This window comes from Lemur catta, chromosome 1 (assembly GCF_020740605.2).
Source record: "Lemur catta isolate mLemCat1 chromosome 1, mLemCat1.pri, whole genome shotgun sequence".
NCBI lineage: Eukaryota > Metazoa > Chordata > Mammalia > Primates > Lemuridae > Lemur > Lemur catta.
Genome location: NC_059128.1, coordinates 210,488,207 through 210,511,703, shown reverse-complemented (window position 1 = coordinate 210,511,703; position 23,497 = coordinate 210,488,207). Strand labels below are relative to the sequence as shown.

The 23,497-nt window shown below is 40.2% G+C and overlaps 1 protein-coding gene and 1 long non-coding RNA gene across 3 annotated transcripts in view; one reads left to right on the top strand and one right to left on the bottom strand.

Annotated features, from left to right (window-relative positions):
- Window positions 1-334: 334 nt before the first annotated feature.
- LOC123630353 lies at window positions 335-2,171 on the bottom strand. The gene is made up of 3 exons (XR_006732654.1): window positions 1,982-2,171; window positions 672-751; window positions 335-375 (listed from the first exon to the last, which is right to left on the bottom strand). It is a non-coding gene; the product is annotated as an uncharacterized LOC123630353 (long non-coding RNA).
- Window positions 2,172-2,767: 596 nt separating this feature from the next.
- IGF2BP2 (insulin like growth factor 2 mRNA binding protein 2) overlaps window positions 2,768-23,497 on the top strand; it is a 158,285-nt gene continuing 137,555 nt past the window's right edge. For both annotated transcript variants that reach the window (XM_045539861.1, XM_045539860.1), the window contains exons 1-2: window positions 2,768-3,035; window positions 4,597-4,657. In XM_045539861.1, coding sequence (XP_045395817.1) covers window positions 2,858-3,035; window positions 4,597-4,657 — 239 coding nt within the window. In that variant the 5' untranslated portion in view covers window positions 2,768-2,857. The remainder of the gene's footprint in view (window positions 3,036-4,596; window positions 4,658-23,497) is intronic.

Genomic DNA, 23,497 nt, shown 5'->3' with positions numbered 1-23,497 from the left:
GGAACTGAGGTGCTGCAAACCTGGAGGTGAGGTGGAAAGGTGTCCTCCATCACACTTGTTCAAGCCCTGCTTCTGCAGCACCACTGTTTAGAAAACACCAGCAGGACAGAAGGCACAAAGTACAAACAGCAATTATTTCTCAGAAGAAAGTTTGCAAGCGACTGGTGAAACAGGATAATAAGGGTTCACCAGAAGCCACCTCTACCAAGAATCCTCCGATTATATCTGCTGCCCACTAAAGTACCCATATTAAAACATTTTTGGTTTTACAGTAGGATCCTGTGAAAATACTATACAACAAAAAAAGTTTTACAAACCTTTTGGAGAGGAATGAGGCCAACCTGTTTCTCTCTTACAACATGTAACTCTGAATGACTGTAAATAAAATAAGCAAACATGCTGTCCTTTAATACAAAGGTGACCATTAGGGGCATGTGCATAAATACTCTAAAGATAGCTCCCACTCTGCTGAGGTTTATGTACACACAAGTCATTTCTATTTGTGCTTTTCCACTACATTTTAGTAGGGAAGCATCCATACCTAGTTTATGTGTTAGTTTGGGTAATAATGCCAATGTTCATTCCCAACTCTTGGAGCAGTAAAATCCAACTCCTTTTCTACAGAAGAGCAAGTATGTGAATAGTTGAGACAAAAGCCAGAATCAAAATACCTGCAAATATCTAGGTGAGAATGGACAATTATTTATTATCTCCTTCCTCAAAAGAAAAGTATTGTAAAGCTCATGAGTTCCTGGGGGAAAGAAAAGAAACAAGCAAGCATGAAGTGTGTGTCCTCTGTGTTTCAACACACTACTCAGTTATCCTTCATGTAGCCCTCACAACAGCCCTGCAAAGACTGGTTGTTTTATCTCCTTTTTACAAAACCTTAGGCTCTGGGATGCTGGAGCATCTCAGGAACAGCTGGGGCCAGAGAGTAGGAAGTTCTGAGTCCTAAGCAGATAGGCCTTCCATTTCAACGGTGTTTCCCAGACAAGAATCACCTGGGAGTATTTGCAGAAAATACAAAATTCAGCAAGCCGCGTTCCCTCGACCCCCACTCCTCCCCACCCGACCCGTCAACAGGAAAGCTTGGGCAAGATAATACTACTTCTGATCCAGCCAGGAGACCAGAACCTGTTCCACTTCTACATTCGTGGCTTCTTCACCAAGTGACACCACTCCCCACCTCCCCAAACGCCCTCACAGACCATGGATTTTCCTAAGGACCCCAGAAGTCCAGAGCTTGGAATCTTCTTCTGCCCCATTCACGTCTGATCCTGCCATTTTCCTATTTTCTTGTTCCTATAGACTTTCATTTCCTGGCTGAGAGCAGGCTCTAACCATCAGGCTTCCAGCCGGGCCCCGGAACTTGCAGCCCGCTCCAGCCTGTCTGGCTCCTTCCCGAGCCCCTCAGCTCCGGACTGCTCTCATCCCAACCCTGCCTCTTCCGTCGGTCACGTTGTTCCTCCGCTTGGAAGGACCTCGTTCCTCTCCGGGCCCTTCCCAAAGCTCGGGGAACTCCTTCACAGCCTGCGCTCCTCCGTTTCCAGCCACCCTCGCCTCCCACCACCCGGCTCCGGGACTGAACCCGGCCGCGCAGCCTTGTAGCGAGCATCCGTACCCCCTGCCGCTGACCCAAGCGCCCCGGCACCGCCGCAGCCCCTGCCCCCTCCGCGTTCGCTCCCCACCCGCCACCTGGCTTTGCAGCGGCTGCCCGGGAAGCCCTCAGCACTTCCCAGAATAGAGAGCAGCTGCCAACGCCAGGCTGCCGCCCGCCGCGGGGTTCCGGGAGCGCCGGGTCTGGCGGAGGGGACACGACTCCGCTCTGCCCTTCCGCCTTCTCTCACGGGTCGGGAAACTGAGGCCCAGGTCCGGGAACAACTTCGCCGGGTGCACGGCCCGTGAGGGCCCGCCCAACCCCGGACCCCAGGCGTCCCGACTCCCATCCGCGACCCTTCGACCACACGCGCTGCCCGGTCACCTCGGAGAGTGTGGTGGGGAGCGGGTCTCCGAGAGAGCGCACTGCCCGGGAACGCGCAGGGCGCTAGCCTCAGTGAAGTCGCCGCGAAAGTTGTTGTCTCCCAGCTTGCCCTCGCTTCTCACCTCCGAGACACACCTTCCCGCTTGCCCTGGCAGCCGCGCACTCACATCCGGTCCACCTTGCGCACACCCCTCTCCACGTTCTCTCGCAGTCCCTCTCCCTTCCACGCCTGCGGCTCCCAGCCGCTCCCCCTCGCGCGCTCCCACCCGCGTCCGGGGCGCGTCTTCCCCGCCCCGCCGCTCGCCCGGCTTCGGCGACGCGCCTGCCCAGGGTTCCGGCACCCAGAGCTCCAGCCCCGGGCCGCGACCCGCTTCCGCCCGCCGGGCGCGGGGCAGGAGCCCCAGGAGCCGCGCCGAGCGCTCGGAGCGCTGGGGGCGCGAGGCGAGGGGCGCAGCGGCGCGGGGCGGGGAGGGGGCGCTCTCTCGCTCACTCTCGGCTGCGCACACGCCCGTACAAACTCTCACACAGACACACGCGGGGTGCGCTGCCGCCGCCCGCCGCTGCTCCTCCTCCCGCCACCGCCTTGAGAGGGAGAGAGAGGAAGGCAGAGAGAGCGCTTTGTCCGCGCGCCGCCGCCCGGCCCGGGACTCTGCCCCGAGGAGGCAGCCGCGCCGAGTCCCCGCCTCCGCCTCTGCCCCCGGGCGGGCCGGGCAGGCCGCGGTGGGGGGAGCCAGGCTGAGGGTGGGGGTGGGTGGCGGGCGGGCGGAGGGCGGGGAGGGGGGGCGGCGGAGGAGGAGGAGAGACGAGGGCAGCGGAGGAGGCGAGGAGCGCCGGGTACCGGGCCGGGGGAGCCGCGGGCTCTCGGGGAAGAGACGGATGATGAACAAGCTTTACATCGGGAACCTGAGCCCTGCCGTCACCGCCGACGACCTCCGGCAGCTCTTCGGGGACAGGAAGCTGCCCCTGGCGGGACAGGTCCTGCTCAAGTCCGGCTACGCCTTCGTGGACTACCCCGACCAGAACTGGGCCATCCGCGCCATCGAGACCCTCTCGGGTGAGCACTCGGCGCTGCCCCCTCCCCCTGCCTCGCCCGGCTCTGGCCGGGACGGCGCCGGCAGGGAGGCCGAGCCCGGCGGGCGGCGCCCGGCGGCCGCTCCCGCGCCCGCACGCTCACTTCAACGCACCAGACCCTCAACTCTCGCCGCCGGCCCGCTCCCGGGACGGGCCGCTCCCCTCCCCCCACAGCTCCAGACTCACCCCTTGCCCTTGGGGCCGCAGCCATGGGCGCCCCCCGGGCTGCTCTGAGCGTCCCCGAGGCTTGCTTGCTCTTTGGGGCCACCCCTGGTTCCCCTGGTGCCCCGAGCTGCCCTCCGGAGCTCCCCCACCCCCACCTTTTGAGAGTCCCCTGTTCCCCCCTTCCCTGACCTTCCTGTCACCCCCTTTGTCAGGGACCCCTTCCCTCAAATCCAGCATCTCCTTCTGCCCTAGCCAGACCTTCCCTCTTACCGTGCCTCGTGCCCAGGACCTCTCGCCCTCTGGCGTCCCCTGAGCCGCACTCTCCTTTCGAACCCCCTCCCCACCTCGCCACACGGTCCCCCACTTTCGGCACCCCCTCGGCGCCACCCTGACGATCCCCTTCAAGGTCTCAGGGCTCCCCCAACCCCAGTCCTCGCACGATGGCACATCTCTCTCGGTCCTCTTCCGAACCTCAGTCGCTTCTCGCTGGTCTCTCAAGCGCTCCTATTTTTCTCTGAATTTTTTGTCCGATTTTATTGAGAAGAACTCGAGGCTGGGGGCTTTCCGCCGCCCGTCCCCCCGCCTCCTGCTCGGCCAGAAGCACCTTTTTACGAGGTGCCCTGTCTCAACTCGGTGGGGGCCCGGGTTGAGAACCGGGAAAGAGGCGACCGGGGGGCCCGCGAGCGCGCTGGAGCCCAGACGGGAGACGGAGAGCGACACACACACACACTCGCGCGCGCGCGCACTCCCCAACTCTGTCCTGCACACGCACTGCTCGGAGCTGCCTTGGGCCCCGAGCCTACGACCCCCGAACCCAGGCCAAGGGGGAGCCCCTTACCCACGGGCATGTGGGGTGGGGGCGGGGCGGTGGCGAGGCCAAGGTGACACCCAGAAGCGGGCAGGGACGGAGCTTTGGCTGCAGCGGACCCCAGGGGGCTTCGGCGCGCCTTCTCGGGGGCACCGGGAGGAGAGGGCAGGGAGGGGAGCGCTGCGGAGCCTTCGGGTCCCGGGTTAGCGGAATGGAGAGGTGGGGGCCGGGAGAAGAGCGGGGCCGCGCCAGCCTTGCAGCTTGAGTTTCAAATGAGCTCATCCTTTTAAATTGGCGCGGCTCTTTATTAAATTTGTTTTTCCGGTAATGCCACCCACAGCTATACCTGGGGTCGGATCCGGGCTCGCACCCGTCCCACCTCGTCCTGAGACGCGGGGCGCCCACCTTTCTTTACACTGGGAACCAAGTTCGCCCAGCTCGAGCCGGGTAGGAGACCCCTTGAGGGCGCCCGAAGGCGGAGCCGGAGCGTAGAGTTCTGTGCGTGCCCCTCCTAGACCCCCGCGGGTTCGATCTAAGGAAGGTTCTGAGTGCTTTAATTTCTGTTTTAAAGGTAAAGTGGAATTGCATGGGAAAATCATGGAAGTTGATTACTCAGTCTCTAAAAAGCTAAGGTAAATATACTTTGCTTAGTTTTTTTGTGATTGGGCTTACGTATAAGTAAAAAACATACACTCAGCTTTTGAAAACGTGCTCTTGTAGTTTTAAAAAAGGCTTTTGTTTGTTTTGTTAGTGGAGATGCATAGTTTTAAAAGTTAACAGTTTTTACTTTCATTATATAAGGTGTTGACTGTAGTTGGAAAATATCTGATGCCTAATTGGGGGTCGGTGTGGCGAATGCTAGCTGTGTTCAGTTTACTGGGACCATTTAACTTGTTTATCAAGAGTTGCCTCCCACCCCCACCCCCCGAGTCCCACCCCTACCTCCAGCAGAATGGCAGCAAATGCTTGTCAAGACTTCCTGTGAGATGTTAAGAATAAATATTTACTCTGTCAGCTAAATTGCTTAACTAAACTTAGCGATTAATTACTTTTCATTTTTAGATAGTTTAGTGTTGAATAATAAAATAATTCAGTACAGGGTCAATATTTTGTATAGCATTCTAAAGAAGTAGGTTGTTTGGATTGGATGGCAGGCAGTTAAAAGCCAGACTTTTGGTCACTGAGTCTACTGAGTATTGTTTGTGAGCATTTTGTTGTTGTTGCTTGTAAGAAATGTTTGAGGCTAAGCAAAGATTATTGTGAAATCTATAGTTATATTTAAGTGCACTGTTGTTAATGAAGGAGTAACAAGTTTTGTGGAGGTTGGATTTCTCCACAGTGATTTGCTAACATGAGAAATATCTATGAGGAGAGAATGAGGGAGAACATCTTTGTTTAAAGTTTATTGTGGACTTTAAATTTGGGCCCTTTATTACTCATTCTTCTGCTGTGTGTGGTAACAGTTTATATCCCATTCACATACATTTCTTCACCATTAGTCATTAAGTAGCTGAATTGGAGAGGCTAAGTGAAGTTTTTGATTTACTACCTTTATGATTTGTGATAGTCAATAGTGTGACCACTTGATTTTTCCTGGATTGAATAGATTTTAAAACAAACTACTCTAATTTTATAAATGTTGCTGAAGCGATTTTTTAAAAAATTGTGTGCACATTTCCAGGTATATTTTAATTTAAGCAACAGGATATCTTTTGTTTGCAAGTGACTCTGGCATATCAGAAAACTATTTAATACCTTTTTTAAAAAAAGGGAAGAATTATGACGTGCAGTTTCATGCATAATATTAAGCTAGTTCCTTTCTCTATTGGAAAAGATGTAATGTGTAACTAATTGGTTTTCAATAAAGTATTCTAAATTTGTATGCTTTTCTTTAAAATAATATTTTTTCTCTTAAGAAATGAAGTTGAAGCTTGGTGATATTTATTGCAAGTTTAGTTACTCATCTCAACACTTGAAAATTTGATTAATATATTGAACAAGATTTGAAAGAACCACTCAAAATATTTGTTGTACTATGTTTCTACAAATGTCTCATTCTGTTGGCTGTATAGCTTTTGTGAATCCTTTTTGGGATTATAATTAGTAAAAATCACTAGAATTTTAACTTTGATTAGTTGATGTCTCGTTTCATGTTGCAATGTACATTATTTAATTTTGCAATATAAGTGAAATACTAATTTATCTAAACTTATTAACATATAAATCTTCTTACAAATGTACTACTTCCTAGCTTTTTGCTTTTAAAATGCAGAGATTATTTGCTGTTAGCTGGAATGTCACTTAAATAATTTTGTTCTGTTTATATAACAGTTCAGAATTAAAAGTATGTCCCAAGTTTTTAGTATAAATTAAATAAAGAGCAATCTAGGATTTATACAGCCCTATTAGTACATGATTTCTTTGAACATGTGGGCAATATGAAATACCCAGGAGGTAGATTAAAATGCGCTGTGTATGATTCACTACACTGAAGATGTTTAACATTCCAAATGTATGCATAAGCTGCTGCTGTAGAGGAGTTGCATCATTTCTGATTGGATGGTTTTAATCCTTTTTTCCTTTTCTTTATTAGTTTAAAATGCAGAAATTAGCTACTTGCACTGCAGGCTAAGGGAGAGATAGCTAATGACTGGTATTGTGTACTGAGATCAGACTCCTGGGATGAGGCAGCTGTATGTTCTCATGTACTGGACACCACCACGCTGGTAGCTTACAAAAACCAGGGTACTGTGACATTTGAAACCGAAGCTTTTATGTTATATGGTGACTATTTTGGTGTCCTTTTGTTGTATTTCTGTGAAAATTAACAAGTTAGAAGTAAATTTGTCCGTGTTAAGTGAATTCTATATGTGGGTTTTGTGTTAGTGGAAGTGAAAATGTGAAGAAAACAATTCATCTTCATTGCTTGCTCACTTAAAAATCATTCAACAATTGAATGCTATTAATAGTTTTCTTTATATTATACTCATTTCTTTGATTTCTCAAGAATCAGTTTTAATATCTAGATCCCAAATAGATTTTTTTAAAACTAATGATAGTTTGGGAGATGTTTTTATTTGAAGTTATGAAATTACTGGCATACTATTTGCTTACCAATGGGATCTTTTGTTAAATATTCTAGCATCATTTTATATGTGCTATTATGGTAGACAGGCTACATACCATTATTTTCTCAGGGTCATTCAGAAGTAGAAAACTCTTCTTTTTGCCACATGTGTTTCATTCTTACAAAATGCAAATTATTGTAATGTGAGCCATGTACAGAACATTTATTTCTTTTACTTTCTAAGTTGGTTTTCAGGCTCCATTGAATAAAAATCTTTGGATTTTTTTTATATTCACATTTTTTGGTAGTATATATGGTCAAAGGTTTATTAAAGAGAAAAACACTGGTAAGCTTTAAAACACTGTTAAAAGTTGTAGGAACTTCTTTGATAGAAATTTCATTTTTGGTGTTGAAAGTTTACTTAAAAAATTATATACACACACACATATTGCATAAATTGTTTTGAGCTAAGACACATGCTAACTTGAATATGCTTTTGTATCTAAAGTTGAATGATTCTGTGAGAAACAAAACTTTGAAAAATGCAATTTCTGCCCACTTCTAAGGAAGTAACCAAGTGGTGCTAGACATTCTTCCACTGAGATGGTGTGAATACTATGAGGTAGTGTAGGAAAAAGCTATGAATTTGTCTTTCATGAGTTAAAAATCAGTAATTGTGTTCTCTCCAATGCAAATGAATTTGGTCTCCTATAGGAATGTTAAAGAAAACAGTATCTCAATTGTATTTTGCTTGTATGTACTACATTGTGTATAGTTGAATTAAATACCAAAAAGCAAAAAAAAAAAAAAAACAACAAAAACCCCACCCAACCTCAAGCCCTCCTGCAACAAAGGCTTTTGCTGCATTAATTTTTAATTTTCTAGAAACAGAAAACACTTTATTAGGTTAAAATCATATGGTAGCCTTCTTCTATTTTAAGAATTTGTTGAATTAGAAGTTAATACCTGGATTTAATTGTATACATTCCATGTGTGGATATAATACATATTACTACAAAATATATGATATCAAACTATGAGGTTACTTTTGATTTGGCTTTGGAATTGGACTTTTAGTTTCTCATTTTAAAAAAGGTTAATAATTTTTTCATACAGTTCTAGGTAATGCCATAGAGAATTACACATTGTTGTGACCTCTAAGAGATAAATATTAGAGTTAAAATAGAAGCAATAAAGAAAAAATTACTTGATAATTTAGATGATGATGTAGGTTAAAATTCTAGTTTACATTTTTAAAAGACTGGTCATTTGATATTTTTACATTATTTAATTAAATATTCAAAACAAGTGAAATCTACAAATCAAAATAGACTTTATGTTTTGTTTGATTTTCCAATTTACCAAATACATATCAATTTTAAATTGTAGTATAAATTGTATTTAATGGCTAAACACCTGCACATTAATTCTAAAAGGTAATTTGGTGATATGTAGTACATTTGCCAAATTGTCCTTTTCAGTAATAATAATGTTTCCTTGTACTTATGGCGGGGTATAAGATGACCACTAAGAGATGGTCTAAGAGTTTTGTTTTTTATTATGTTAACCTGAGATTATCATTTAGTAGAGAGAAGATGAAGGAAGATCAGTACTATTTGTGCAAAGCCTTTTATACATAATGATCTATGTTCTTTAAGAGGAAATGCTTTTAACTTTGAAAATATTTTTTTAAAAAGACATTAGAAGGTATAGAACTAATTGAATATCAAAATTAGCATTTCACCATTTTGAGTAAACAAATGTGGCTTTTTTTTTGGTGGAAGTTGTTCTAAGTTTTCAAGTATTGGGTGGAGGAAATGTAAATGATGTTGAATTGTACATAAAAGGATAGTAACTTGGGCACATGTATTAAAAGTCACAAAAGCTATGAAAACCAGATTTCTTCAGGAACTATTTATACATGTTTGATACTGTCAAACTTTCTAAATATTTGCTGTCTACAGCTGAATCATTCTTCCAGGTCTGTAATGAAACCCTCAAAAGTAAATGAGCAATTGGTCAGAGTTGTTAGAGAATATTTTATCTGAGCTGTTTCATCTCTCTGATTGAATGGGGTGTGTGCAAGTATGTGTGTATTTTTTGGTGGGGGGAGACAGTAGTTTCAGACAGATGGTATTAAGAGGGAACAGGAGGAGACTTTTAATTGAGCAATAGTTGCTCTGGATTTCAGTCCTGAAAAGGCTAATGAAAATCGCAGGGTGATTGAAACTTGTGGCAAAGGAAGCAAGTGCAATGATATTTGCCTTGAGTGATGCATAAATCTTGTAGGTGGTTAACCTTGTTGTGAAAGCCAAGTCCCAGGCACCTGCAGTGGCTTTTTTGGTGAACATGCTACCGAAAGGATCATCCAATGCAAAAACTACCCTCCTTCATTTTAACTTGGATGTCCCCTCTCCTGAGTGATTGTATGAAGGCTTTGATGATCTAAAAGCCATTTTTAAGTGTTAGAAAATTCAGGACTTGAATATTCATTTTCATTTGAAATTCTGTATTTTTAAAGGCAATATAGTATTTTGCATAGCACGACTACTCTGAATGAATCAATTTCATTAGGAGAAGCATAGTATTGAAATGTTTTTTTGGGAGGCTGTTAAGAAAGTTGAATTATAAATTTCAAAATGTATTTTTTAAAATTATATTTAAACACTACTAAAGTGTCTTCAGTGTTCTTGTCGATGTTAGAGAGTAGTGGGGCATAGCTAAACCAATTTTTTAAAAATTTAGGCTCTGAAACTTTTAGTCAAAACCATAATCTCTCAAAGGCTATGTTGACTTCTTAATTGAAGGATGGGAGAGTTCTGTGTAATAAAACATGCCCAAATAATTTATTAGTTAAGTTTTATCCTTCTTACACTAAAATTCTAGTTCAGATTAGTTTATCATTCAAAACATTATTATTGAACAAGTAATAGCAAATAACAAACATCAATAAAGATAACAGTTTTCCTCCCATTTATCACCATTAAAACATTTTAAATCTTTTACTTTATAATTTGCCTTCATGCTCACAAACTTGTAATTTTCATTTGGTGGCATGGATTGTATGAGTTCTATTTTGGGCAGCAAAATTGCAGAGTGCTCAGAGCATTATTTTTAAGGTTTTACTTTTCCTGTTTTGATCATGGACTTTAGTCTGGTGTCTCCATAAAATAGTGAAGAAAAATTATTTTCTTTTGCAGAAAATTTCCAATTCTGTTGCTTGGCTGCCAAAGAGGTGGGGAAATATAATAACTATTCCTTTAATTTATTTTAGAGTTTGATGGCATATTGAGATAAAATAAATGGACCAGCAAAAATGGATGCTTTTGCATTAATAGGAGGCAACCAAATCCAAAAACTAACCTTATTCTATCATTTAATACTTGTATGTCTCCTCCCCAAGCCTCTGGTTTTCACTAAATAATGAGTTTGCATTTTTGAGATACATTTTGTTTATTCCACGCTTTTCTGATTATTTATTCTGCACCTTATTTCTTAAAATGAGAACATTTAATTAGAATTTTCCCATTCTGTTTACTATTAAGGATATTTCATAAATAAAGTTGGTATTTTAATAAGTCCAATAAATTAAAGTTAAAATTCTGATGCATTTTTAGAATTTCTAATATTTACTCATATCATAAGAAATGTTGTACCTTTCTAATATTTACTCACAAGAAATGTTGTACCTTTCTAATATTTACTCATATCATAAAAAATGTTGTACCTAATGACCAGGAAAACTTCTGTGGGACCATTACTATAAGAATGATATTTTCAGTTTTTCTTGCTGTCATATAATTAATAAGTCCCCAAAGTATGAATTTGCCTTAGTGGGCAGCTTGAATTTTTTAATTTTTGTTTTAAATGTGATCAGAAAGTTTATTTCACAACTCCATGCATTGATATGTAAACAATACTAGTAGCATTATCCCAGGGAGATGTATTTTTTTATGTGCCTACCTCTTATATTCATATAGTACTGATGCTGTTCCAGCCTCTTCCACACATTATTTCATTTATTCCAAATAATTTTTGAAGAAGATAGGAAAATTGATATTTTGCCTTTTTTCAGATAAAGAAACTTAGAGAAGTTTAATGATTTGCCTATAAACCACATGACTATAAAGTAGTGGAGATAGAACCCAGGACTTTTGATTCTCCCTCTATATACTTGACCAACATTTAATTTTTTTAATTAAAGAAGTCAGCTGAAAGTATTATAAGGTTCAAAGGGTGCTGTTCAAGAATGATGGAAATACACAAAAGTAGATCTTACATTGTCTGAATGATCTGTGCTTTGCTATAGTTTTTAGAAAAAAACAATTAGAAACAAACAGATGTAATTTAAAAGCAGCATTACCTCCTCCCATCTACAGGCTTGCCCATAGACAAAAGGGGGGTGTATACCTAAGCAGGTTATATTTTTTGTTGTTGTTACATTTTTTTTTTCAGGGGTTGCATTCTTTGTGTTATGAAATAGGACATTGCCAAAACAGACGTTTCTCTCAACATCTGAGCCACACAGATTAGGAGTGAGGCATAGCCCTGGTCAAGACTGTGTGCCATGTGGGAAATGAAAGTCTAGCTCAGGGAATCACTTGGGTGAGTTCTTCACAGGTTTCAGCCAGCTCACTGTGGGGAGGTCAGGACTGTGTTGTGGTTTAAGTGTTTCCCTGGTAGAAACTGCCATCTTTCCCCAGATTGGCCCCAGAGGTGGTATCTCTCTCTGCTTCACTTTGTGTACCAAATAAGGCCTTTGGCCTGTCCTGTGAGTATGGCATGAGTGTTAATAGGGACAGTATTCATAAAGTTTTCAGAGTTCTTTACTAATGATATAATCACTCAAATATACGCTCAATAATTAAGGATGTGAAGTACAGTTCATTTCCCCTCAATTGTAAACTTTTCCTGTATTTATCTTCTTGTTTCCTTGAACTTTTGTGGACTATATTTATGGTGGTGGTGGGAAGGAGGGAGGAATTATCAAGGAAGAAAAAATAGGTGAAAGAAGGTTATTTCCATCTCCCCAAGCATTTCTTCAAGTCAGTATGGTTCAGAGTAGGGTATTGCATTTTCCATGGAATTCTGACCCAAAAGATGGAGAGGAAGAAAGGTAAATAATACTTACTGAATAGCTGCTATGTGCTACTGGACATAGGCCTGGACTCGGCCTTCTAGACCTTCTATTTTATCCTCCAACAGCCCAAAGAGAACCATATTTAATCCTTTTTACAGATAGGGCTGTGATGCTTCAATCTCCAAAACAATTCCTCCTTCCTGCTGACAAAAACTGCTTCAAAAAGGCAGTGGCCATGTTACCCTTGCTGTCTGTCTAATTTGAATACAGCAACAGCACCCTAGCAATAATGTAGGAAATTGTGATAAGGTGTACATAGGTTATAGAGTAATTCTGTATATTTTTCCTCAGAATAAGATACACAATTTACATATGTACAACAGATATGCTTAGAAAGGTAAGGGTCTGAAGTTCAGTTTATTTTTAATTTAGTGTAATTGAAAAACAATGAAAAATGTTAGTTATAATTTGAAGGAACTTTCTTGAAGTAGTCCTATAGTAGAGACATTTGTAATTATATAATGAGAAAAAGGTGTTTAAAAAAAAAATCATTGTGGTTGATGGTTAAATGTAAAAAACATATATGTATGCAATGTGGGAGGAAGGTCTATAATCCAGACCTTTGGCCCAGATAATTTTTTCTCAAATCCTGAAAAAAAAAAACCTCAGGCTTTTTTGTTTAGGATCTAGAATGTTGCACAAACTTTGGCATGCTTTCATTTTTATATGTATTTTTAAAAAATGCCTATGGTTTGGAGAAAGAAAATAATGGAATTTTTGCAAATTAATTTTTATAAAATGGTTCATCTCATTAACATTAGAAAATTTTAAACATTTTGACACATGAAAAAGGCAGTGAAAGTACAGGGAGTAGAAAGATTGATATGATCATTTGGACACAATATGTAAGCATCTTATGCACTTGTGACTATTTTTTTGTTTAGTGATATAGGACTTAAGATATAGTCATATTACCCATGAAATGAGATACATAAGAGGTTGCTTCTAGATAGAGAAGTGGTACTTTTTTGATAAGAACATACTTTAATGAAATTTATGCTATAAAATAATTACTTTTCTCTATCAAGAACCTCTGATTGAGCTTAAAATATTACCGGAAAAGACATTTTTATTACTATGCTGTATCTTTCTCTTTACTCTTTCTCTTTGAAAAACAAAGCAAAAAATTGAGCTGTGATTCTGTGGAAGGGTTAACCTTACAGAAATTCATGAAGTAGAAGATATTTTGAAAAAGCACGTGTGAAGACAAGCTATATAGTTTTTATTATGTGGAGACCTTTTACTTTAGTCTCTCCTGATCTTTGTGATTTTAGCAATGCATACTTTGAAATTTCAGTGGATGTTTTTCTTCCTCATTATATGGATAAGCTTTTGAAGTGACATGTTTTGTGTCTCTTTATTTGAAAGAGTTAGATGTAGATGATGAAAGCAGTTTAACAGTGAAAAAGTGCAATTTAGCCTCTTCAATTATTAAGAAAGAAAGGGGGGAGGGAGGGAAGGAGGAGGGTAGGAAGGAGATGGCCGTAGAAGCATAGGTGACTAAACCAAGTCATGCAGCTCAAGTTTTCTCTCTCTATAATTCTAGAGTACGTGGGAAAGATTAGTCCTTGGTGATAGTGTGTGGAAGATAATAAGTGATTCCAGTGGTGACAGCAGGAATGGGAACCTCACACAACTTGTTCTTTTCTTTGACATTTGAAAACTCTCTGAGTATGTGGTTGGCCTGCCCCACAAAAGGTTTTGCATTTCTTTCCCAAAGGCCCTGCACTGGCCACTTCCCCTCTCTCTCATTCTCCATCCCCTGTGCATCCCCTGTGGGGATGGCTGGGAAGGGCTGGCCACTGCCTAGTGCCTGGTGTGTAGGCCTGCCTGCAGCCACCTTGCCCTTGTGGGCTGAGGGTGGGGGATGCCGGGAGGCATGTGTGTGCTTGCTCAATGTGTTGGAATGTATGGGTTCTGTGGCATAGGGTTACTGGGAATGTGCACCAGACACACATTGCTTTGATGGTGTGGAGGTCAAACTTTGTAGGCTTTTGTAAGTGGTTGAAAATTTGGGAAGGAATTTCCCAGGGCTGAAAGTTTAGGTTACTGTTTTCCTCCTGAAGTGTAATCGTGTTTATTCTTTGTAAAGGGAAAACATCTTCCTTCTTTATTTTTTAAACCATTGGAGAATAGAAAAAAATTCTGTGGATGCATAAATAATCTGGCCTTTCTCCTGGATCCAGCTACACTCTTTTTGTCTTTCTCCTTAAACTGATAGTGATGTCTTCAAATCATGGACACTGAATTTGTAAACTAAGCCTTTTAAAACTCCTTGAGTTGTGCCACCACAAAAGATGATGAAACCAAGGTTCTTTAGAAACCAAATTTTAAGCTCGTATATTTAAAAATGTAGAATTTATTCTCCCTTTTCAGAAATAGAGAACAAAATATTAGTTGCTTAATATTTAAAATTTTTAGCTACTTACTATTTTTTAAATTTTTACATATTTTTTTCTTCACAAAGTATTTGAGATGACAAAGATTCTGGTTGCTCAATTATTTGGATTAAAGAAGATAGGGATTCAGGTTTGTAAAGTAGATAAGTTGAAAAGGCATATTGTTTTAAGAGTTATAAAGGACCAGGAACAAATGGTTGGTTTTAATGTAATTATTTCTGCATCGTGAGAGTTTTGCCAGGGAAGAGTTAGCTCTTTGGTTCATTGATTTGTGTATTAATGGTTTGACCTGTGTGTGTCTGTTTTTCAAAATACTGTTTCAAAGCAATAATTTAGATATTGAAATTGATTAGTGGCTTCAGTTTCATATGTATTGATCATGATCAAGGTGTTAATACCTGCCTTAAAAATGTCTAGGCCAAAGTCATATCTTTTATTCCCCATGACAGTGTTTTTAACACTGTTCCACAGAGCCTTAGGATTCCAAGGAGGTGTCAAATTTATGGGAAGAAGGGATGGATGTATGTACATGGGAAACCCTGGCTTCTTACCACTGTGCAGTCTGAAGACAGCTGCATTCATTGTTGTTTTATATATAGTACTGGAGTTCAGTGTAGAATTTGGTTTAGACATGGGGTTTGCTGCTTTAAAAAGTTTGTAAGTATCCATCATATACTAGTATGTAATTCTGAGTCTCGAGTCTGTTCCTTGCTTAGGCGCTCCAGCAGACCGAAAACACTTTCTTGAGGAAGGTTTAGATCCTGCCCTTGTTACTTCTGCATCTGCTTCCTGTGCAGTGGCCCTCCATCTCCTGTCACTTTCGCTTTAGTAACAAATGTTTGCTTGGCCAACTGTATGCCAGACTACTAAATCTATGTATTCTTCTATAATCAACAACATAGAATGTTTGTCCTTCAGGAACTTTCCAAGGAGCTCATTGGCCAATGGTTGCACTCCAGCTCTTGACAGAGCCATCAGAGTCAACTGACTTTGAAGAGTAATGGGCATAGTGACATGGTACCCACTTGTTCATTGAGAACAATTTTTTACTTCAGGAGATCCAAGCAGGTTGGCCTTCCTAACCCTTCTTCAAGAAGAGCAGCCCTGCTTTTATCTGTTGTATGTGTTGGGGTTCCATGAACACAGGGGTGATCTTCAAAACATTTTCAGCTGGGTAGAATGGATGCCCAACAAATCAGACACGAGACATGAGCCAGTATACTCTGATACATACTTCCTCAGTATCAGTCCTGCATATGTGATTGTTGTTCAAAAACAGGATATTACTTTAAAACAATGAAAATGATGTTCTCTCAATGGTTTCTTACTCTATGGCCAAGGACTCTTGAGAAGTCCTGAAAGTCCTTGGAATTTGGCTTCTGTATTGTTTAAAGAGCCCCATGAGGTTTCTGATGCGCAGCCAGAGACCCCACTCTGAGCTCTGCTCCCTGCCCCTGTGTTCCATCACTCTAGCCTTCCGCAGACCGGCTGTCAAAGATTGATGATTTTGTATCATGCACCCAACTTTCGTAGTAAGATTGTTATAAGAGATCACCATATGTTTTCAGGGGTCCCCGCTCAGGTGCCTGCAGGATTGATGTCTGCAGAGGACATGAGTAAGTGGTGGCAAGGGGTCTGGGGAGTGCAGGACAGACAGCTGTCCATCAGCTTCAGCCAACTGCTACCACTTGGAAATGTAGGGCCAATACCCCCAAATCTGATTCTTCAAGAGAAGCTGGAAGTGAGAGTTCTTATGTTAAATCTCCAAAGTTTTAAATATTGGCAACAACTCAAAAATTTTTGAAGACCCTGCTAGTATCAAAAAAGACACAGCTGTGGATTGAATCTGGCTCATAGGTTACCATTGTGCAGTCTCTGCCACATGAAAATCTGCATCTTCTACCAAGTGTTGAAGACACTGTCCATTATGTTTAGTATCTCTTGCATTTAAGCTTGTCTCTATGAGTGAGAGGGAAAAGTCCTTTTCTTGATAAACTGGATGAACTAGTATGTCACTTATCTAATGATGATAGTTACTTAGAAACTCAAAATCAAATTAGGTCTCAGTTGCAGCAACCATCCTTCATTGAGTTTTGTGGAATAATTATTTTCTCCTTTATAAAGTACCCTATATTTTTAATCTTTACATCATGATCTTACTGTGTTTTTGTTATGTTAAACCATCTAAAATCTTTTTGTAAATATAGAATGTACATAGGCTGAATATGTGACAGTCTTAAAAGTTTATATAGTATTTCATAATACATGTTCATGGGAAAAAATAAGCCTCTTTTCATATAATTGGAGGAACAGGTTTGTACATCAATCTAAATTACACCCTCTCCAATTAAACACAAAGCCAACTATAGATAATGTTTTAAACCCTTTCCTAAGAAGATACGATTCTTATATGTCTGGCGAACATTTTAAAAATAAGAACTTGAGTTCTTCTGCCTGTTTAACGTCTGAAATAAGGCAAATGGTTTTAAAAGAATAGAGTGTACCAGTAGGAAAATTCAGTGGTGAAAAATGATGCTTTTTAATATGTTTGGAAAGTGTTTTGGTTACTGTTGTACTTTCTTGTATTTAAATTAGAGAAATTGAAGGTCATATGGATTCTCCTTATAATAAATTTATGGGTGCAGTAAATAATCATTAAGGCTAAACTAAATGAAAACTTCAGTTGCCTAAGGGACCTTTTTGAAAAACAAAATTAAAAAAAGCCAAAAGCTACTCTGATAATTGGAATTAGCATTTTAAAAATGAATTAATATCTTTTTTGTTCTGTAATTTATGTGCATAATGAAATAACTCATTAGTCATCACTTTATAATGGTGAGGTAAAGCACTTGTCTTGGAGAACTTAAGCAAATCGTCTTGGTAGGGCATAAAAGAGTGGCATATAGGGGTCTGGGAATTCAGGATTTTATTTGGCTCCACTTGTTTGTGATGGATACAAATGGTTCCACAAAAATAGGCAACTTCATTTTTTGGATTGGTCTTTTGAACTTTAAAAATCTGAAGGTTCGTGAGCACTGGGTTTTGTCTTGTTTTTTTATTTCCACAGCTGTATCTTGAATGCTTTGAATAGTGGAAGTGGCTGCTCATTAAATATTTTTGAATAAATTACTCACAATTGAAGCCATAATAAGATATTAATAATTTACTCTTATTTCTTCCCCTGTTTTTCTCTTATTTTTCTTCCTTGTTTTCAAACTGGAGGGGAACAAATAGCAGTTAAAAGGTTTAGTTCTTTTGTGAATGGCTTTTTCAAATGTTTGACTGAATCTTTGGCCTAAGTAGAATAAAATCTCTTCATGGGCATTTTAGGTATGAAGGCTTTTTAAAACCTAAGGTGGGCTGGAAAGAACAATTGCACAAGGGTGCAGAATGAACATTGGAAAGCAGAATTTTAGATTTAGTGGAAGCAGACTAGGTTTTGCAAATCAGTCTGTCTTTTTTTTTTAAATAAAGTAAGAATAGGTTAGTTTTTAGAATTATAAGATGCAATATGAGTACATGAAAGTGCAATTTTCCCCATGGATATTTCTCTTGGGAAACCCAAATTGCATTAAAAATATACTGGGAATCACAGAAGAAAAACCTATTTAAAACAAACAAACAAAACACCAAAACAGCCATTCTCTTTATTGCAATATAATAGATGGATAAAAGAATCAAACTTAAGGTATGTTTATATATAGTAAATTGGGGTTTTTTTGGTTTTTTTCCTAAAAAAGGGTCTTGTTCTGTCACCCAGGCTGAAGTGCAGTGGCATCATCATAGCTCACTGTAACCTCAAACTCCTGGGCTCAGGTGATCCTCCTGACAACCTCCAAACTAGCTGGGACTATAGGTGTGCGCCACCATGCCCAGCTAATTTTTCTATTTTTTGTAGAGCTCAGGGGTCTCACTGTGTTGCTCAGGCTGGTGTCGAACTTCTGGCCTTAAGTGATCCTATCCCCTCAACATCCCAAAGTGCTGGGATTATAGGCATGAGCCACCATACCTGGCCTGTATATAGTAAATTAAGCAGATAGCAACTAAAGTTATTGTGAAAAAAGCCAGACAAATCCAACAGTGACATTTACCAGTGGATAAGGTAATTAATTCATACATAACCAAGGAAGTGACTGATTTTAAATCTTAATTGCAAAGCAAGATGCTGTCAAATGCTCTGTATTAATAATCTGTTAGCAATTTAAAACAACAAACATTTATTATCTCACACATTTTCTGAGGGTCAGGACTATGGCAGCAGTATAGCTGGGTTGTTCTGTTTGGCTCATCATCTTTAAGGAGATTGAAGTCAAGCTCCCAGCTCAAACTGCAGTCATCTGAAGGCTCAGCTGTGGCTGGAAAATTAGCTACCAAGCTTACTTATGTGGTTGTTAGCCAGAGGCCTTAGTTCCTCACAACATGGGCATCTCTTAAGATTTGCTCGCAACATGACAGCAGGCTTCCGCCAGAGTAAAACAAGAGAACAAGGAAGAGTGACACCACCGTTGCCTTTTACCACTCAGTCACTGAGTTACGTGTTGTCATTCTGCCTTACTTTTTTCAGTAGACATGAGATGCTAAGTCTAGCCCATACTCTATGGGAAAGGATTACTTAAGAGGGTGAATACCAGGGGGTGAGGATCTTTGGGATCCATCTTGGTGCTCACTTAAGTCAATCAGGAAAAGTCAACAAATCAAAGAGATCCTTACTTAGTTTGGGGCTTTAATTATAATTAGCCTCTTGGAGTAAAACTGGAATTTCTTACAAAACAGTAATAATAATTACTGATTGCTGCATTCCTTTTATAATCCTTATTGCATTTTCACAAGACCTTGTAGAATGAGGAAGGCAGATACTACTATCCTCATTTCATAGATTAGAGAATAGAGACCTACATTATTCAGAGTGCCTTAGGCAGGGTTACATTTTTAGCGTTCAACTTCAGTTTTCTTTTTCTTTTTCACCTCTTTCTGTTCTTTCCCCTCGGAAGAAGGATTTCAGTTACTTCACATTTAAAAAACACAACTTACTTGTTCTCTTTTTGTCTTATCCAAAAGAGATGATTTTTTAAATGCCTAGTTGAAAATTTTAAAAGACTGTTCTTCTAGTATCAATAAAGATGTTTGTCACTTTTCTGCCAGCAGCAAGAGTCCTTTTTGCTATTTTTGTAACTGGGTGAGGTCTGATTTCTCCAGAATTGTGCCATACTGTGGTTAGCCATGGTCTACAAGAGGAAAATATATTTACCCTTCTTTAAAATCATTGGTTTTCTAAGAAATATGCCATTTGCTATACCAAATATGAGTAAATCTTTCTCATGCAAATTCTCTCCCCTGCTAAAAATACGTTGCATCAGACCCTCAGGTCTTTGGTATTTACCTTTGTTATACACTAGAAAAATATTGCAAACATTTCTAATGGTACATGAAACTTTTTTCTTGGAGAAATTTGATAGTGTTTTGTATTGTTTTTGATGCCAAGCATATCTGTGTTGATGTTGAGTGATTCATTTTCTATGAGCATTTTGCCAAACTCATGCAAACCTCTTGACTTTGCCTATAGAATGTTCTAAATTACTTTGATTTCAGTCAAATATAGTGTATTAATAGTCATGTCTTCAAATTTTTACTGAATCTCATTGCTTACTTTATGTGCATTACATATTCCCATAACCCATTTAACCTTTTCTCTTAAAGGTTCTGATAACATGATAGTTATGTGAAGTGAAAAGTTATTTTGGTTGTTTCCTTTTGAATGTGTGTAGACTGAGGCTTAGGGAATGTTGGAGTCCCTTAGGAGTATTTGCTCTTTAGGATAGATAGATGCTTTTTTGTTGCTTAAAAAAAACCACTAGGAGTAAATATAATATTAAATTTTCTACTAAGTGTCCTTTATATATTTTAGTCAACCAGAATATATCCCAAGTTATCCTTTGCCCACCTCTCTCCCTTTTTGTATGCTCTAAATGGCTTGTAGACCTCTCTGTAGTTTAAAATCTTGATTTTTTTTTTTTTTTTACACAACAGTCAAATGATTATATTACATTTTTTTTCTGCTATAGAGAGTTTAGAAGAGAACTCCCCAACTACCTACAGTGGAGAGTCTGAGTTTAAGATTTATTTCAGGCTGGGCACGGTGGCTCACGCCTGTAATCCTAGCACTCCGGGAGGCCGAGGCGGGTGGTTCGCTCAAGGTCAGGAGTTCGAGACCAGCCTGAGCGAGAGCGAGACCCCGTCTCTACTAAAAATAGAAAGAAATTATCTGTCCAACTAAAAATATATATAGAAAAAACTAGCCAGGCATGGTGGCACATGCCTGTAGTCCCAGCTACTCGGGAGGCTGAGGCAGTAGGATCGCTTAAGCCCAGGAGTCTGAGGTTGCTGTGAGCTAGGCTGACGCCACGGCACTCACTCTAGCCCGGGCAACAAAGTGAGACTCTGTCTCAAAAAAAAAAGATTTATTTCAGATTTTTATAATCTTCCTGAGTTAAGAGGTTAACGGTGAGCATGAACAAGGAATTTGGTGAGCTCAGAGGACCAAATGTGATTATATAACTCTATACCCTTTTTTATTATTGTTGGTTTTTAGAATATTTTGACTGCCTGTAGATATATACCCCAAAGAAATGTATTTTTTCTCATTTCTCCTCCAGTGACTTGACTTCTTGGTATAATCCCAGCCTGGGGGGAAAGGGAGCAGGGAAAATCAGAAGCCATGTGTTGGGCTGAATCACCTCCAGTGACCTAGTTAGGTCACAGTCTTGGTTATTCCTTCTTAATTTGTCCCTCAGTTGGTTTGTTTTTGAAGTCAAGAAATGCAGCATCTGGGGTAGAAGAGAACATTTCCCACTTGGCAACCTGATAGAGCCTGTTTTCCAGGCTCCTGACAAAGCCACGTAGGTGCCTCTACCTACAAAATCTTATCACAGATTTCCACAGAGCTCCAATTAGGACCACACTCCTGAGTGTCCCTAGGTGTATGGAGTAGCTCTCACCTATGGTTGTTAGCCTTTAGAAACATACATATTTCCTGGATTTTCAGAAATACTTCTGAGCTAGTGAAACTGATACTTGAACCTCAGACATTCATTACATGTGTCCAAGAGCCTGGGAGCCACATAATGTGGAGTGAAAATGGTTGGGCATTTTTCACCAAGTGCATCAGATCCTCTTCTTTGAAACACAAGCAGTATCACTTTCTCTGAATTTGGTGGATGCTGTTCAATTCTTGATGGAATTAAATACGTTGAGGCCTCATTGATTCAAACTAGTTGAAGTAAGGGGAAGATCAGTGATAATTAGTAGAATGTTTGGGCAGATTTAAAAAATGTATGTTGTTTTCAACTAAATATTGTAACCTGAGGAAACTAAGAAAATGTTGCTAAAAAACAGTCCTGTTGGACTTTCTCATTAAACAGAGAAAACAATTTATATTCAGCATATTAGTTATATATAAATACTTCTGAAATGTGTTTAAATAGCTTGTTCTCTTGAGTAGTTTAAACTTCCATTTTTACAGTCTTGTTTTACTGATTCCTTTGTTGAATAAGCATTCCTCCCCCTTTTAAAAGGAAAGGTAAATTCCAGTTCTGTCCTATTACAATTAGAATTAGTGATATCTCACTATTCAGTGAACTACAGTCTTGATTCATTTTAGGTTTTCAATGCCCTTGAGACACAAGTAAATATCTGGGTACCATCCTATTCTGGAAAAAGTTAGGATGGTGCCTTCATTACTTTCATATGAAGAAAATGGTTAAAAATCCATCCATTCGAAAGAGTTTAATTTAAATCATGGGAATACAGTATTATTTAATTGACAGAAAATGAATACAACTTGGATTCAGAGTACTCACAGTTTAATAAAATGGAAATATTTCTTTTATTCTTTTCTTATTTTCTTTTTTTTTTTTTTTTTAAAGAGTGTCTCCCTCTGTCACCCAGGCTGGAGTGCAGTGGCATAGTCATAGCAATCCTTCTGACTCAGCCTCCTAAGTAGCTGGTATTACAGGTGTGCACCACCACACCTGGCTAATTTTTATTGTATTTTATTTTATTTTCTAGAGATGGATGGGGTCTTGCTGTGTTGTCCAGGCTGGTCTTGAACTCCTGGGTTCAAGCAAACCTCCAGCCTTGACCTCCCAAAGTACTAGGATTACAGGCATGAGCCACTGTGCCCAGTGAAATACTTCTTTTTTTAGTACTTTTATTTGGGAAATATTCACCAAGAAGACTCCAGTAACCAGTAGTACTTTAATTTGGGGCGAATTTAGTGTTTGGTCATTTGACATTTGATTCTGGAAGCTAAAATTTAAATACATTTTAGTTTTAAAAGAACTATTGTGGGTAACCTTGAAGATTGAGTGTAGCAAACTTTATTTGTCAACAATAGGGTTATAACCTCTAATATCTAGCTATTAAGTAGAAATAGGCTGCTGGGAGCTGTGTTCTCGTAGGAGCTACAGTGCCTGCACTCTGCTAACCCCCTTAATACATTAGAACTCCAAAGGGTACTTTCAGCATTTAGCTTCTACATTTATTTCAGTTCTTCTAACAACAGAAAAATGTTTGTGGGTGTTTATATCCTGAGAAAATCTTTTACTTCTGCATATTTTCTGTCAGAGATCTTTAGAGACCTAAACATCCTTGACAGTGCTTCAGTCTGGTTGGTGGATGTGTATGAGGAATTCTATAACTAGTTGATGATGCTGCATTTGGGTTTTGAAATTACCTGCCTACGAGCTCTCAGTTCCCTCAACTGAATTAATTGCTAAATGCCAAATAATGTCCAAATAATTTTTTAAATGTTCTTGAGACTCAGTAATGAATTCAACAAGTTATTTCAGCCTGGAAGAGCATGACTTGG